The sequence below is a fragment of the Puntigrus tetrazona genome, chromosome 18 (assembly GCF_018831695.1).
Source record: "Puntigrus tetrazona isolate hp1 chromosome 18, ASM1883169v1, whole genome shotgun sequence".
In the NCBI taxonomy this organism is placed as follows: domain Eukaryota; kingdom Metazoa; phylum Chordata; class Actinopteri; order Cypriniformes; family Cyprinidae; genus Puntigrus; species Puntigrus tetrazona.
Window position 1 is genome coordinate 8,799,623 of NC_056716.1, and position 17,819 is coordinate 8,817,441.

General features: G+C 40.2%; 1 protein-coding gene across 1 annotated transcript; it reads left to right on the forward strand.

Annotated features, from left to right (window-relative positions):
• Positions 1 to 3,360: 3,360 nt before the first annotated feature.
• Positions 3,361 to 6,403, forward strand: LOC122362731 (serine/threonine-protein kinase pim-2-like). The gene is made up of 7 exons (XM_043264298.1): positions 3,361 to 3,594; positions 4,191 to 4,566; positions 4,782 to 4,876; positions 5,091 to 5,138; positions 5,258 to 5,636; positions 5,826 to 6,002; positions 6,101 to 6,403. Exons 1-7 carry the CDS (start codon positions 3,361 to 3,363, stop codon positions 6,298 to 6,300), a joined length of 1,509 nt encoding a protein of 502 aa, XP_043120233.1. The 3' UTR covers positions 6,301 to 6,403.
• Positions 6,404 to 17,819: the final 11,416 nt, after the last annotated feature.

A 17,819-nucleotide genomic window follows, 5' to 3' on the forward strand; every position in this document is an offset into this window, starting at 1 on the left:
ACAGGCTCATATGAATTGACCAAATTCTGCTCGGAACCAACCTCTATACACCCCACCCACTTACAGATGTCATTATAATCAGTATTATTCACTTCACCTGTCAGTAGTCATATTTTTAAGCCTGATTGGTGTAAATAAGTGCATATAGCAGTTCTGAATGGCCAGATCACAGGTTAATCAAGCTCTTTGTGAATGGTTAATTAAAATGGCTACACGCAGCAGGGTATATGTAAATGTCCAAATAAAGCATATTATGACAGGACAGGTCAGATTTTGTACACATGGCCAGTACAGTGGAGCTGTTTTTACCAGGGAATTGGATACTATTTGATGTGCTTTATTAGGAATTGGCAATGCATGTGTTGGAGGAAAAGCTTATGCTATTTAAGTGATTAGAAATGCTGCTGTACTGAACATGGCACCTATTGACTAACTTACTATTTTCGTTCACTGTTATTATGCTTTATTTGCTCTTTGATTCATCTTTTATGTTATACTCCAGGGTTCCCAGTCATTATTGCACATGCACACTTTTTAAAAACAGAGCTTAGAATGGACGAGCAAAAAAAAAAAAACATTCAGATAAGATTCAGATATTAATGAATGTTAGCTTAAATGTATTAAATGTTAAATGTATTAAAGTCTACATCGTAATAACAAGAAAGCTAAACTTGCTTGTCACTGAATTGTCGTAAAATTGCACAGCAAGCAAATTTTGTCCTAATCTGGGATCAAATGTACAGACTGTGAGTTACATCATATTCAAAGATATTTATTTTGTTGAATTGAATTTATGTACCGAAGAAAATGTGAGTGGTGCTTGCCGTGGCAAAACTCGCCCTCGGTTGCTAGGGTAAATTGGTTGGTTGCTAAGAAGCAGCTTGGTAGCTGACAATGATGATACACTTGTCACTATGAATGATACAAACCAACCCCCATGTCTTTATGACTTTCCGATTGTAAGATATGCCTGTTTGAGTTGTGGTTGCTAGGGTGTTTGATAATGGTTGCTAAGGCGTGGATAGGAGACGTCTATGGTGACTCAGGATTGGCTGTTTGCTGCCCTGAGTCAATCGCACCCTCATCCATGTCTCTGTGACGTTCTGTTTTGAAGATATGCAAGTTTGGATTTTGGTTGCTAAGGTCATCGATAATGGTTGCTAGGGCGTGGCTATGAACAGCTGAAGTAGTTCATGATTGGCCGTTTGCTGCCCTGAGTCAAACGAGCCCACCCCCATGTCTCTATGACGCTCTGATCCAAACATACCCATCTGAACCATTATAATGGCAGTCTATGGGATCTGTTGCTAGGGTGCTCTAAATGGTTGCTAGGGCGTGGCTTGACACCTTTAAAGCGATTCAGAGACTTTGATTGGCTAGCTGAGTAAAAGGAGCCCACCCCCACGTCTCCATGACATTTTAATGCAAAGTTATTTAGATTTGTAAAATTCCTATGTAAATTACCATAGTAGGAAAAACACATGTGCTTATTTCCCTCACCATACTATGTCAATGGAGCAAGTTTGGGGGTCTCTTGCCCCCCAAGGGTAAAACTTATACCCCACTGTGGGGTATGTTCTCGCTCAGCTTGATAAAGTCTTCAGATCTGGTGATTTACAAGTTTGTGCGATATTCTCGCTCTGAGCTACGATCCGTCAAAGTCGGTCGCAATGTTAAGTCTATGGGATTTTTCGCCCGGTGTACGAAAAACGTGCGCCCGATCGATTTTAAAAGTCATAGCACATCTTTCCACAATACCCCGCACGATTTGACGCCCGTTTCATGGGTGTGTGGCAAAAACTGCGGGACTAGTTACGCGCCGAAATTTGAGTGGAATCTATAATAATAATAAGTAAGAATAAGTATGAGGAATAGTAATAGTGTGCTTCGCCTTAAAAGGCAAGCACCACTAATAATTTGTTACATTTATATAGTGCTTTTCCCGACATTTAAGGTGTTTTACAATTCTATGGGGCTGAATAATTTAGATTTTAGGTTTGTGTGTGTGTGTGTGTGTGTGTGTGTGTGTGTGTGTGTGTGTGTGTGTGTGTGCACTGCCTGGCCACCTGGATTTAAATTAGCAAATAGTTAAGATTTTAAAACTGTATCATTATTGCAATATTGTTTAATGTGGTAAGTTGTGCAACAATTTTTAACCCTAACTGAAACGACCATGACGGACAATAATTTCTCAAATAACTATGTGGACAGACGTTCTCATGATCATATTCCAGGATGACAATGCCAAGACTCATCAGACTCAAATTATGAGAGATTTTAACGCTATCATACATTTACATTGCAGATCAGCCTATAGCGAAAAATACGTTACATGCCAATATTAGATCATTCTTACCTGTAAACGACTGGATGTGCAAGATTAATAGAACTGATTCAGCAAACAAACAGCATGATTTGATCCTTTCCCGAACAAACCTGTTTTATTTCGCTTTCAAAAAGCACATTACAAGACACGCAAACTATTATTCCGGCTACACAGAAGCCCCGCCTACAATTCAAATTGGACCAATCAACAAGAACCATCTGCGCGAACTTTTAGAACGTTCTTTGTTTTGTGACATCACAGTGCATGTTTGAAAAAGATCGTTTTGAGTGACATTAAAAAATCACTTGCGATTCGTTGATAGTTGAATAGTTTGCTCCTTGCTTTCTAGTGTTTATAATTTTGCACTTCTTGCATCCAGCACTAAATATATAAATATACATTTTTTTAAAAATGGTACTTTTTTCTTTACTCGGAGTAATTGCTTTACTCCTGAGAGAGAGGGAAAAAGTCACCAACAACCACTCAGGTGAAGAGGAAAATACAGACCAGAGTGATGTACCACCTCTGAGGAGTTGTGATGGTAAATTAATTTCAATTTTATGAGAATAACAAACTTTATTACATGTTCTGCAACTTGTCATCTAGATTAAAATACATTCAACAAAAAAAGTACATTAAACAGTTGTCACAAGTTCACGTTTATCATGTTTTTACACAAAAGCTGAAATTCCTTACATCAAGAGGTGAATATTAGATGAGGTTTAAATCAATTTAATGTCTGAAAGGATCTAGTCATAAATTTACATAGTAATCTGTGAATTACCAAGTAATATTCGAATGCCGTAAATGATATTTGAGCAACAACAAAAAAAGAAATATAGAAAGCAATGAGTCCAAAAACTTCTTTCATCATTTAAGCTCAGTTGCAGTAGGCCTAATATGGGAATCCATGAATATATTTATTACATTTTTAATATTATCTGAATGAAACAATCATTTGGTTCATATTATTCCTCCCTTTAGATGGAGAAGCCGATGATGACTGGAGTGAAGACCTGTCACAAGAGGAACCTATGAGTGGTCTCCTTGAAGTCGATAATGACCAGAGCGAAGACCTAACACTGGAAGGACCAATCACCGGTCAAACTCAAGTCGATGATGATGACTGGAGTGATGACTTTCAAGATATACTTGGTGATTTGTCTGAATGGAGTGCTGATGTCCTCCGTGCTCTCAACAGTGTTACGTTCGACTCCATCCAAACTCCAGTTGCACCTGACTTTAGTGATGACATCCACGAAACTACAGTCTGTTCCACGTCCAGCTGTAGTGAAGACGTCCTTCAGTCTACAGTCAGTGACACGTCCAATTGTAGTGAAGACGTCCTTCAGTCTACAGTCAGTGACACGTCCAATTGTAGTCCGTCTCCGTTCCACGTCCAGCTGTTGTGAAGACTTCCTTCAGTCTACAGTCTGTTCCACATCGAGCTGTAGTGAGGACTTCCTTCAGTCTACAGTCTGTTCCACATCGTGCTGTAGTGAGGACTTCCTTCAGTCTACAGTCTGTTCCACGTCCAGCTGTAGTGAAGACTTCCTTCAGTCTACAGTCTGTTCCACGTCCAGCTGTAGTGAAGACTTCCTTCAGTCTACAGTCTGTTCCACGTCCAGCTGTAGTGAAGACGTCCTTCAGTCTACAGTCTGTTCCACGTCCAGCTGTAGTGAAGACTTCCTTCAGTCTACAGTCTGTTCCACATCGAGCTGTAGTGAAGACTTCCTTCAGTCTACAGTCTGTTCCACGTCCAGCTGTAGTGAAGACTTCCTTCAGTCTTCAGTCTACAGTCTGTCTCCACATCCAGCTGCTAGTGAAGACTTCCTTCAGTCTACAGTCTGTTCCACATGTCCAGCTGTCTGTGTCCAGCTGTAGTGACGGCATCCCTGAAGTTTTTTTGTGTGCCACATCCGACAATAGTGATGACATCCTCCAGGATACAGTGTCTGCCATGTCCAGCTGTAGTGACTGCATCCCTGAAGCTTTTTTGTGTGCCACATCCGACAGTAGTGATGACATCCTCCAGGATACAGTGTCTGCCATGTCCAGCTGTAGCAATTACTTCTGCCAAGCTTCAGTCTCTCTCATGTCCGACAGTACCGATGACTTCCTTTCAACTTGCTGTGACATGTCTGACTGTAGTGTTGATGCTCCTGAAGCTAGAGTCTCTCAGACAGAGTACACTGTGCCACCTCAGTCAAGCCAGCCGCAGAATGGGTCAAGATTTATTGGTCAGTTTGCTAACTTAACATACAGTAATCCAACATATACATTTTACATATATTTTATATTTCACAATGACCGCTACATTTACTTGAATATTTAAGGGGCATCTATTCAGTGTAGTATATTAATTGATGTATAAATGAGAAAAGTTTTTTAGATAAAGTACATGCTGTCACTGATTGACTGATTGTATCTGCATCTTTTAATTATCTTCTAACAGACATAAATTCATGCTGTTATGAAATCGGCAGTCAGCTGGGTGAAGGAGGCTTTGGTACCGTTTATGCAGCGACTCGTTTGGATGATGGCCTACAGGTATCAATATGCATTACTATTATATTATATATATATATATATATATATATATATATATATATATATATATATATATATATATATATATATATATTATACATTAACTATTATTTCTCTGTCTCACCTTTGCAAACCCTCTTAGTGTACCACTAAAATGGTGTGAACTCTGCTCACAAATAATTTGTAAATCTTTCTTTTCTTGTTTTTTGATTAGGTGGTGATAAAGTTTGTCTCCAACTGGAACAACAGGTTCATCGTCATTGTAAGCCGGCTGTGCTCTCGCTGTTTCTTCTCTCAGTCACCGTTTTCAATTGTTAACGGTTTGTCCAGGAATTAAGTCCTTTACCCGTCTAACCATCATAACAACTGTCTTTCTTCTAGGACGGCTGTTCCAAGCCTCTTCCTCTGGAGGTCGCTCTGTTGATTCTGGCAAACGAAGGCCCTACGGTGAAGGAAATCATCCAGCTTCTGGACTGGCGGGTGGAGGCTGACCACTACATGTTGGTGATGGAGCGGCCCATGCCCTGTGAGGAACTGAACTGGTTTCTCCTCCGGCAAGTGGTGACCCTTAAAGAAGACGTGGCACGGGTCATCATGCAGCAGGTAACATTCGCAGCCCAGACCTGCTGCAGACGGGGAGTGTTGCACAGGGATATTAAGATGGAAAACATCCTCATCAACCCGGACACACTCAGAGTCAAATTGATTGACTTTGGGTGCGGTGATTTTCTCACCGATGCGGCGTACACATCCTTTGCTGGTATGTATGACCTCTTAAGTGATGAGTTGAGGGCCGTTCACCCCAGACTCTGGGTGAATCAAGCTCTCTCATGAAGCATACAGAAATGGGATCCACTGTCGTGAATCAAAGAGCATCAAATTATTTCTTGCACAATACTGAATATATAGTTAAAATTCAGTGTTAATGGGAACAAAATCTCTTCTCCAGGCACAAGAGAGTACTGCCCTCCTGAATACCTGGTGAGCGGCCAGTACCACGGAGAACCAGCCACAGTGTGGTCTTTGGGGATCGTCTTGTTTGCCTTGCTGTGTGGGGATTTCCCAAAGACACGTGACCTGGAAAAGATCTGCAGTAACACCTGGACCAAAGATGGCTTATCAAAAGGTGAGATCTTCAGCAAAGGACATGTATACATCTGAAGCATACAAAATAAATATTCCATGTAAATTTGAGGTAATAATCTTTCTCTTTTATCTGCACAGAATGCTGCGATATTATTTGTCGCTGTCTGCAGCTTGACCCGAAGCAGCGGATTGAGCTGAAGAACCTCAGTCTCCACGACTGGTTCAGTGTGACAGGAAACCAGTGCTGCTTCCAGCCCCCAGAAATTCACAGAAGTGGAGAAATGTACCCTGATGGAAATATTCAGGGCTGTTCCGGTCCTCAGCCCAGAGCTGTTTAATAGAAAGTATAATTAGATAAGATAGATAAATAGATACCCTAGTTACGTAGACATATAAGATAAGATAGGATAGACATATAAGACAAATATAAGAAATGTATATACAGTAGATAGAGATAAGATAGATATAAGACAGGATAGACGTAAGCTAGATATATAATGATGATAGATAAGATAGGATAGGATAGACATATAAGATAAATATAAGAAATACATACACGGTAGATAAAGATAAAGCAGATATAAGACAGGATAGACATAATATAGAAATATAGGAAAAGCTAGATGTATATAATGATGATATATAAGATAGAATAGGATAGATAGACATTAGATAAGATAAACAAGGTAGAGATAAGACAGACATAAGTTAAAATAGGATAGATATGTAAGATAAAATAAGATATATACATACAGTATAAGGTAGATAAATAGGATAGACATAGGAAAGACATATATAATAGATGAGATAAGTTTACTTTATTTGAAGATTTGAAATAAAGATTTTGAAAAAATATCACTTTTGTGTCAATCATCAGTCTCAAATCATCAAATCATCAGTTCTTACTAAGAATATTGTATATATGTAGAATACAAACAGATCTTGGAATTTGTTGTGGGTTTTTTTTTTGTTTAACTTGTTATACTGATTTTATCAATGAATAAATAGTATAAATAAATACTAGCTTAGTGAAGAGAAATAAACAGTCACAAATTATAATGCAACAGTACATACAAAATTTGCCTAATTAAAAAAGAACCTCAAGAACTGAAGGAAAAATGATATTGTATAAAGTTAGACTGAATCAGACTGAAACAGTGCACACAATTACAGCAATAGATCCTTGCTTGCTGTTTACTGTCCATGAACATTCGTTTTTAAAGCGCAAGAATTAGGGAGAACATGCCAACGCCGCATAAAAGAAAGGTTGATATAAATCATGTTTTCCACAGGCTTTGCATAACATTTCAAATAAAGCCTCACGGAAGGCAATTGTAACAATAAAATCTTATAAAACCAAATAAAAATTAAATAAAATAAAAATAAAACTCTTAACAGCAATATTGGGGATACAGTTAAGCGCCCCTTTATAGGGTATCAGGTGTCCTTCACACTTAATGCAGCCAGTATCTGAACAAAGTATCTCTCTAAACAGTATCTCTTAAAAATAAAGGTACAAAATGTGTCACTGGGACGGTACCTTTTCAAAAGATACATGTTTGTACCCAAAGGATTCATTTTGGTACCTTAAAGTTACATGTCAGTACTTAAAGTGTACATATTGACATTTTAATGCAAAGTTATTTAGATTTGTGAAATTCCTATGTAAATTACCATAGTAGGAAAAACACATGCGCTTGTTTCCCTCACCATACTATGTCAATGGGGCAAGTTTGGGGGTCTCTTGCCCCCCAGGGGTAAAACTTATACCCCACTGTGGGGTATGTTCTCGCTCAGCTTGATAAAGTCTTCAGATCTGGTGATTTACAAGTTTGTGCGATATTCTCGCTCTGAGCTACGATCCGTCAAAGTCGGTCGCAATGTTAAGTCTATGGGATTTTTCGCCCGGTGTACGAAAAACGTGCGCCCGATCGATTTTAAAAGTCATAGCACATCTTTCCACAATACCCCGCACGATTTGACGCCCGTTTTATGGGTGTGTGGCAAAAACTGCGGGACTAGTTACGCGCCGAAATTTGAGTGGAATCTACAATAATAATAAGTAAGAATAAGTATGAGGAATAGTAATAGTGTGCTTCGCCTTAAAAGGCAAGCACCACTAATTAAAAAGTTACTCATAGGTCTATTAGACAAACATTTGTCAATTTCTGTCCAACACTGTCAATGTGAAGGTTGGGAGAACAGACTTAAAGTCTCGTTTTATATATATATATATATATATATATATATAAAAATATATTTATATTCTATTATATATATATATATATATATATATATATATATATATATATATATATTATATAATTTATTTAAATTTATTTTATTTATTTATTTTTATTTTTTGAAATGCTAAACAATTTCCAAATTTGAGGTTGATATCTCAGATATATATATATATATATATATATATATATATATATATATATATATATATATATATATATATATATATATATATATTACATTACTTTTTCATGATTTTGTGATAAACACAAATAAATAATAAAAAATTGCGTCATTAAAAGCAAAGGTTTTTTTTTTTGAAAGTCTGTTATTTGAGATCTATTTGGTTCATCGTCCTTCCTATGGTTTCATTTGATTCCTCTAAAAAGCAGTAAACACAAAATAAAAATATTTTCCTTAGATCACTCAAGAAAAAAAGGTATTAATATTTAATTAAAGGGAGGCAAAGTGTCCTCTAGGGGTCAATATTTTCCTACTTTTGAGAGATCAGTCATTCATAAATTCAAAAATGTTCTTTTTCATCATACTTTGGGCTAAATGGTTGTACGTTGTCTCATTTTACAAAGAAGATTTTCAACTTTACCATTTAATATTGTATTCATTTACAATCCAGCGTTATCCACCGTGCATGGAGTTAGAGGCTAGCTCGCTGTGGGTGTGTCCATTTCGTGCTCGTCCTCCCTCCCGTTTAAAAAAGGCACTGCTGTTCATTATAGATAGAACACCATAAAGAACAAATTTTGACAGGCTACACTGAGATCGATTTAAGAAACCTTTGTTAATACAGAAACATACCCTGTATGATTTTGTGCACAAGTAGGGTGTCATTATAGCAGAATGGGGAGTGGTATCAGCCTTTCAAGGGGGCGGACTGTGCTTCTCTTCTTCGCCCCTGGTGACACATTCTGTCCGGCAAGCTCGCAGTTCTCTCCCGCTGTTGTTCAGATGCTACTGCTGCTATGACACATTTCTTCCTGAGTGAAGAATTGGCTTGTGCGCGAAATTGGTGTGCATTTCAGAGGCAATGCGTGTGTTACGGGGGAGAGCTTGAGAAAAAAAAAAAAAATTTTCTCATGATCTTGGGATGTTGACTCAAGGACATGAGAGCCCAGAGTAGCATGGACATCCAGACTATAAAATCTAACAAATGTGTGTGGAGAAGACCATCCTGCTGCATCACACACTTGCTGCAAGGGTGCACCTCTTGCAAAAGCCATTGAAGATGCAACCCCCCGGTTGACTGGGCCCTGATTCCTAGAGGCAAAGTTTGGCTACGCGCCTTGTAGGCTAGGGCAATAGCATCCCTTACCCAATGTGGTTTGTCTAGTGGCAGCCGCCTCCTGGTTATGGCCCCCATGGCATATAAAGAGCTGCTCTGACTTGTACCGCTAGTGCGGTGGATGTAAATCTGTAGAGCACGTACTGGACACAGTAAGTTAATTTTCTCCTTCTCCGGTGTAGTGAATGGTGGGAGACAGAAGGCTTCAAGAAGGACCGGATTTATGGTCGAGAATTGCGCCATAGGAAGATAATTAGAGTGAAGATGCAAAATAGTTTTGTCCAGCCCAGGCACAAATTCTAGGCAGGATGGCGAAACCAACTGAGCCTGCAAATCACTCTCTTCAAAAAAACTCTCTTCAGAGAAATAACGGCCATCAGAAAAAAAACATCTTTAGCGTCAGAAACCTGTCTGGCGCTGATTCTAATGGTTAAAAAGGGGTGCCAGCCAGTCCCTCGAGCACAACGGCCAAATCCCATGATGGTACTGTTGCTCTGATAGCCGGCTTTAACCGCTTAGCTCCATGAATGAAGTGAGCGACTAGAGGATGCTTTCCCGCGGAAACCCCATCAATCAGAAGTTCTGAGAGTACTAGGGCATATGCAAGAGGACAATTTCTCTTGCAGAAACTCCAGAATCATTCAGAAATGACTGTCCACAGGTCCGGTCTCTTTGAGGCGGATTGTGAAGCGCTGTGAGCCGTTTCCCAATCCCTACGAGGGGGAGCCCGACTCACCACACTCTCCTTTTGGGCTTCACGCCTCAAAGTGACCGGACCTGGTCGGGACTGGGTGGCCGACAGTCCTGACTCTTTAGCACGGCGGGGAAGAAACCTCACAAACGCCTCATCGTGGTGTTTTGCCTCCTGGAACCTAGTGGCAACGGTGCTGACCACGTCCTCTTCCCCCAAGCACTTCGAAGCAGAAAGTGTGAAGATCGTTATCGGGGAGCTGACGCTCACACAGCGGTAGGCAATGCCTATTGTCTGTCATGATTGTCGTGTTATCTAGTGTATAACGTGAGTAAAACAGCACACGAACTCTTCATGACTTTCAACTTAGCCCTCCTTTATTGTTCTCCCTCACCGTGCCCCCTGCTGGACCGAAACAGTATCGGGGACTCCAACTGTGGAACATTAATATGTAGCTTCACTACATAGATTATCCCACATCTCCCTTTTTAACAAAGAGAAAACAATGAAACAAAAAGATAACTGGTATATTGCTCTTACCAGAGATCCTTAGAACACAGCACAACAATGTAAACCAACATGTTTTATAATGATGAACACTGCCTTAAAAAGTGTTCACATCTGAGGTTATGAACAACATATTACCACCAATTACACCTCTCCCCCTCTTGTTCGGGGGCTCTTGTCACTGTGAAAACTGTCTTTAAAGACTACAACAAAATTACTATAAATCCAGCTTTTTAGGTTTCACAACTGCTCTCCCAGATTTGGTTCTGGTTACTGCTCCTTTGGGACTGGCAGGACATGTTTGAGGGGCCAAAAGTGCTTTTGTCTCTGTGATATTCTTGGTCAACTGGGAACCAGCTATTGTGCCACAATCACCCTCCTTTGTATTCATAGGAATGAGGAAATGACGGTTCCTACGAACAGCACCTTGAGGCACATCCACCTGATAAGAATGTGGCATGAAATGTTTTCTCACCACAGTTCCTGACACCTTTTGATCCATGATCCACACCTGATCACCAGGTGAGAGCTTGTGGAGGTCTTGCACCCGATGGCGTTTATTGAAACATCTCATATCTGCACTTCTTTTCTCATTTTCCCGAGCATGTACAGTGGTGCCATCAGGTAAGGAAGGATCCAGCAAACTGGGAAGAGTTGGCACAGTGGTTCGAAGACGGCGTCCCATTAGCAGCTGGGCTGGGCTGTACCCATTGTGCAAAGGAGTTGATCTGTACGACAGTAAAGCAAGGTAAGGATCCTGTGTTTTTTTAAAAAGTTGTTTTACAGTATGTACAGCCCGTTCAGCCTCTCGATTGCTACGTGGATGCTTTGGACTGCTGGTAACATGTTTGAATCCGTAAGTAGCTGCGAATTCTGTGAAAGTGCTGGATGAAAATTGTGGCCCGTTGTCGTTCACTACAGTCTCTGGAATGGCGTGACGTGCGAAAATAGATTTCAGGTGCATAATAACATCTGCAGAGCTGGTGAGTGAAAGGTTTGCCACCTCAACATACAGAGAGTAGTAATCCACAACTAAAAGATATGTTTTCCCTTTCAAGACAAACAGATCTGTTCCCAGCTTTTGCCAGGGCCTGTCAGGAAACTCTGTTGGGATCAACGGTTCAGTGTGATTGGTGCGCTCTTTGATGCAGGCGTGGCATTTCAAGACCAGCTCGTTCAATTGCTGACTAAGTCCTGGCCACCACACACTCTGCCGTGCACATTCCCTGCATTTAGCCACTCCTTGGAGTCCTTCGTGCAGCCTTGCGAGGACATCATTCCGCAATGCAGAGGGAATAACAAGTCTTGTACCTTTTAGAAGAAGACCATCGTGGACTGACAGGTAAGCTTGTTCAGACCAGTAGAGTTTCTCAGCCCCAGTGCAACGACCAGACTCGGGCCACCCTTCTTGACACATTCTCATGACATTTGTGCACACACTGTCTGATTTGAGGAGTTCTCTCAGGTTGTCCAGGAATGATTGGCTTGCCGGAAGATGCTCCACGATGTTGTCCACATAAATGTTAGTGCTCTCCATGAGCTCATCATCCGTGTTCTCTTTGACGGCAGGCAGTGGGGCCCGTGACAGAGTGTCTGCAGTCCAGAGGATCTTCCCAGGAACATGTGACATCTCGTATGAATAGCGCATCAATCTCATCCGGAAGCGTTGGATGCGGGGAGGTAAGGCGTCCAGTTCCTGACCACCTAAAAGACTCAGTAAGGGTTTATGGTCAGTTTCCATCAAAAAGTGTTGGCCAATCAAAAAGTCCCGAAATCTCTCACATGCCCAGGTCAGCTCAAGGGCCTCCTTTTCTACCTGCGCATATCTTTGCTCAACAGGGGTTAAAGACCGCGATGCATAGGCAACAGGCCTCCAGTCGTCACCCTCTCGTTGCAGTAGGACTGCACCCAGTCCATACGATGATGCATCTGCGGATACTTTGATTAGCTTATTTGCATCGTACAGAGTCAGTACTGGTGCAGATGACAAGATCTTGAAAAGCTTTGACTTGCGCTTCCCCCCCAGAACCAACTGTTTTTCTTGGACAGAAGATCCCTGAGAGGTTTATCTTTTTCAGCCAGATGGGGGATAAATTTTCCCAACTGGTTGACTATCCCAAGAAAGCTCCTGAGCTCGCTGATGTTTAATGGCTCAGGCATCTTTTGAACGGCAGCAGTCTTAGCTGGGTCTGGTTGCACTCCTGAGTCTGAGATAATATGTCCGAGAAACTTTACTTCATGCTGTGATAAGGCACATTTGTCTAAGTTGAGGGTAACGCCAGCATTTTCCATCTTTTGCAGCACTGCGTGAAGGCGTGTATCATGCTCCTCTTGAGAATGCCCCCACACTAGTACATCGTCCATGTGACAGAACACTCCATCCAGACCCTCAGTGACTTCAGTTACCATACGATTTTGGAAGTGTTCAGGTGCCGATGCGATAACAAAGGGCAGTCGATTGAAGTAGTACCGCCCAAACGGTGTTATGAAAGTTGTCAGCTTGGCGGACTGCTCAGCTAGAGGGATTTGGCAAAATCCCATGTTTGCATCGAGCTTACTAAAAACAGTAGCTCTCGCTAACAGTCCGAGGGTCTGTTCAACAGAGGGAAGAATGTATTTTTCCCTTCGCACCGATTCATTTAGCTTTGTTAAGTCAACTCAGATTCGTGGGTCGCTGGACTTTTTAGGCACTATAACAACACCTGCACACCACTCAGTCGGGTTCTTCAACCCTGCTTATGACCCCCAAACTCTCCATGCGTTGTAGTTGCTTTTTAACTTTAACAATGATCTTTCTTTTCTTTTTTTTATTTGTAATTTTTTCTTAAGAAAACTTTTAATTTCAAACGTTTTCTGCTTTCTCTTTTTTTTTTTCTTTCGCTTTGCTTTCACTCACACACACGCACACAATACGGTCATTGAAGACATTCCGTTTCATGCTTATTTATAGCCTCCAGGTGCGCGTAATGAAGTGACCTGGCCGAGGTTATAAGAGCCAAACTTTGGCATGTTTGACACACATGCTTCAACAACCGGTCAAACAAAAGACATTCTCATACAGCAGCGAATGTAGCTTTTGAAAGGGAACACTAATGACTCATCCTCTTATATTTCAAAACCTGTATTAATTTATTTGACCGCAAAACCAGTGAACACTGCCACAAAGATCATCTGTGCCCCTCTCCCCTCCAACCTGGACATTTTCCTTGCACAATTCTTCAGCAAGGCCTTAAGCAAGCCTTCATGAATGACCCCACCCACCCCTCCCACAACCTCTTCCAGCTCCTGCCATCAGGTAGAAGACAACGGAGTATCAAGAAGACTCACTCTGTCTGACTGCTCAACAGCTTTTTTCGCCAGGCTGTGAGAGTTCTTTATTTCAATCTCCCTGTCCTCCTCTGAAACCATGAACACCTCAGCCCCCCTCTCCCCAACTCATTAATAACGGTTGAGAATTATCCTATGTGCAGTTCTGAGTGTACTACACACAGGTGAGTGGGCTATACAAACCACCTGTAGTAAGGCACTCATCCCACTATATGCACACTAGACACTTTATGTAAACACTCCCTATTACAAAGACGCAATAAGATAATATGTCTACTTGAGCATTGCACTATAATAATGTTTACTGAGCATTGAACTGCAATAAAAAATATCTCCCACATCTCATTTCACTATTTGTCTACACGTAGCAGAAATAACAATAAAACTCTACTTGACTTGAAAATTGCTACTCAAAACTAGGCCAATCGCATTTTGAGGGTTCTGGGAGTAAGATCTGCAGACAAGAAAAACAACTTGCAGCAACAGGGTTAAAGTAATTCTGAGTAATTCCAATTCTGAGAGTAAAACATGAACTTGACAACACTGGTCAGCAAACACTACTACAACTGTTGAAGGCATAAAGCGCTCTAAACACAACTGATCCCTGCTTCAGGTTTAGCATTATCGCAGCTGCTTAACATCAACTTAGTAATATGCTGGATGCTAAAAACAACATGTTCAGTAACAAATACACCACTTCAATAACAATTAAAAGGTAATAAACAATTGAAAGTGAGAACACTGTAACACGTACCTCCATGTTGAGTAAAATGTGACAGTATGCTGAAAATGCTGAACATGATGAATATGAAGTTGCTACACCCATAGCAGTTAAGCTGCTTTCAAAACTATCCAAGCTTTCCACTTTTAAAAGTATCTGCTAGGACTTCATAAATAGCTCCAGAAAGGATCTGTTTGTCTGATCCTAGGCAAAAAAAGAGGTAGATGGCTAATGGTGCAAGGGCTCTATGTTATTCTGGCTTAAACATAATTTTTTCTATCCATGTTTTGACTGCATAATAATTGAGGTGAGCAACAGATTGTTTTGGTGTTGAGGAAAAGCTCATAAAGGGTATTCAAGCTTGCAACCAAACAGCTGTTAAATTTATTGCAAAACATTACAGCATATAATGTTAAGAGGAGATCCAGATAGCCAAACATTTACTGGCATGTTTCCTACTCTGAGGTCTGTGGCTTTTTTTTTTTTTTTTTTTTTTGATAAAAAAAGGTATTTTTTGAAGATGGCATGCTGATTTATGCTGGTCCTTTTGCTGTTTTTCTTTCTTTCTTTTATTTTATTTTTTCAAAAGGGGGCAGCACTTCCCCTCAGCTATTTACATTTACATTTACATTTAGTCATTTTACAGACGCTTTTATCCAAAGCGAATTACAATTGAGAGTACATCAAGCGATTCATTTATTGAGAGACAAACAAACAGAGTAAGTGCTTGTAACACCAAGTCACAGGCAGTGTTCAAATTAGTACAAGCCAGAAAGGGAAGGAATAAACAAGGGGAAGGAGAAGTGAAAATGATTTTTATTTTTATTTTTATTTTTTTTTTAAGATGAGGTCAAGTATTGCTGAAAGAGGTGAGTTTTCAGCTGTTTCTTAAAGATTGACAGAGATCCAGCATTCCGGATATGTATGGGAAGATCGTTCCACCAGCCAGGAACAGAGAACGAGAAAGTTCTGGAGAGTGATTTCAAGCCTCTTTGAGATGGTACCACGAGGCGTCGCTCGCTAGCAGATCTCAGACTTCTAGAGGGCGCGTAGATTTGTAATAGTGAGTGGAAGTAGACCGGTGCTGAGTCTGTGGTTGTTCTATATGTGCATCTACATCTACATCTACATCAGTGCCTTGAACTTGATGCGAGCTGCAATTGGGAGCCAATGTAAGGAGATAAAGAGAGGTGTAACTCTTTTGGGCTCATTGAAGACCAGCCGTGCCGCTGCATTCTGAATCAATTGTAGAGGTTTTATTGTGTTTGATGGAAGTCCAGCACACAGCAGTCATCAGTAAAATTATGTGTCAAATTAAATTATAGCAGTAAAAGCTATTCCAGTTGTAAGCTGTTTCAGTTGTCAGTGGTCATTTAGAACCTGTTTACAACTGGTAACCTAATGGGTTTTCAGATATCTATCTGAATTGTTAACAGTTATATTTACATTTAGCAACAAAATGGATATAAATCTGACTTTCAATTCCCATGCTATACACAAATTTTAAGTTCACATCAACAAAAGCAACAGATATGTGCTGCATTTTATTAATCATCAGATCAAAGAGCTCAACAGGAGAGAGAGCAGCATTATCACTTTTAAGAAAGATGACTGTGTGTTGAGCAATTTACTTTGTTTAATTTGCAGAAGGTTGCGCGGTGATCCGTGTAGCATTGTCTAAGTTGAGGGTAACGCCAGGATTTTCCATCTTTTGCAGCACCGCGTGAAGGCGTGTATCATGCTCCTCTTGAGAATGCCCCCACACTAGTACATCGTCCATGTGACAGACCACTCCATCCAGACCCTCAGTGACTTCAGTTACCATACGATTTTGGAAGTGTTCAGGTGACGATGCGATAACAAAGGGCAGTCGATCTGGCGATGTCATAATGCCTCTCACAAATTATTATAACATTTTGGGAGGAGTAACATTTCCAAATGTAGTTTAAAAAATCAGATGCATTTACACATGTACAGTTTTATCTGGAATGTGTCCAAGATGACCTTCTGAAGAGGTTTAAAAAAATGTGATCTATCTTTATTTATCTTTTATTTGTCTTGAAAGCATTTCAGAGGGCATTTACACCTGGTCAACAGATAAAATGCATGAGAGGCCAGGTGTACACCCTTAGAGCCTTGGATAGAAGAATCTAATTTCTTTGTCTTGGTCTCATCCAACATACATATACAGCCTAAATGAGTCATTAGTAATTTTATTTTTTTTCTATGACGGCTACACGTTATGGCATAACACATTTGCATAATTCCAGCCTATGTTGTACGTTGGCCGGCCTCGAACAGCTTGACCCCGTCCACAGACACATAATTTTACTGACGACTGCTGTGTGCTATAGACCAATCACAACAGATTGGGCAAAATGAGGGGATACTAAACACATATTTTGAGAAAACAGAAAACTTTTTTGTAAAAGACTCCCAAAATAATATTAGAATGCTTACACGTGGCATAATACGGGCACTTTAACATGGCTTTATTTAAGCTGAGAATATTTAATTTTATAGCCTATTATGGGGCTGCTGAATGCTTGAATCTGATTGGCTAATCAGCATTCTAATGTGAGTGATTATTTTTACCACACGGTTACAGTAGTTCCTGGCAGGTCTTGACCACATTACAGTTCTGTATCACTTTGCCAAATAATTTAATTCAAAGGTTCTTCCAGCTTACAAAAGCAAAAGAACAAAAACCCACAATCACAACAGGCAAAATAAAGTAAACAGTAGGATACAAACACAAATTATTTACTTATTTTTGCTACAAAATTATGTTTTATTTATTTTCCACAAGTTTATATGATTTTTAGGGTCTAAATGAAAGTCCAGTAATATACTGGTTAAAATTTCTCAATGGTAGTGTAAAAAAAAACCCCTCAAAATCAGCTCTGTTTTCATCAAGCTATTCTAGTCCATGTTGCTTTGAATGCCAATGAGTTCTGCTGACCCTGCCCTTCTCTTCCGTGGGGTGAAAAGCAGATTTTAAACTGCAATACTGGCTAACTAGCACATTAATAAGAAAGGAGATTTGCAAAAAAAAACTGCATTTAGG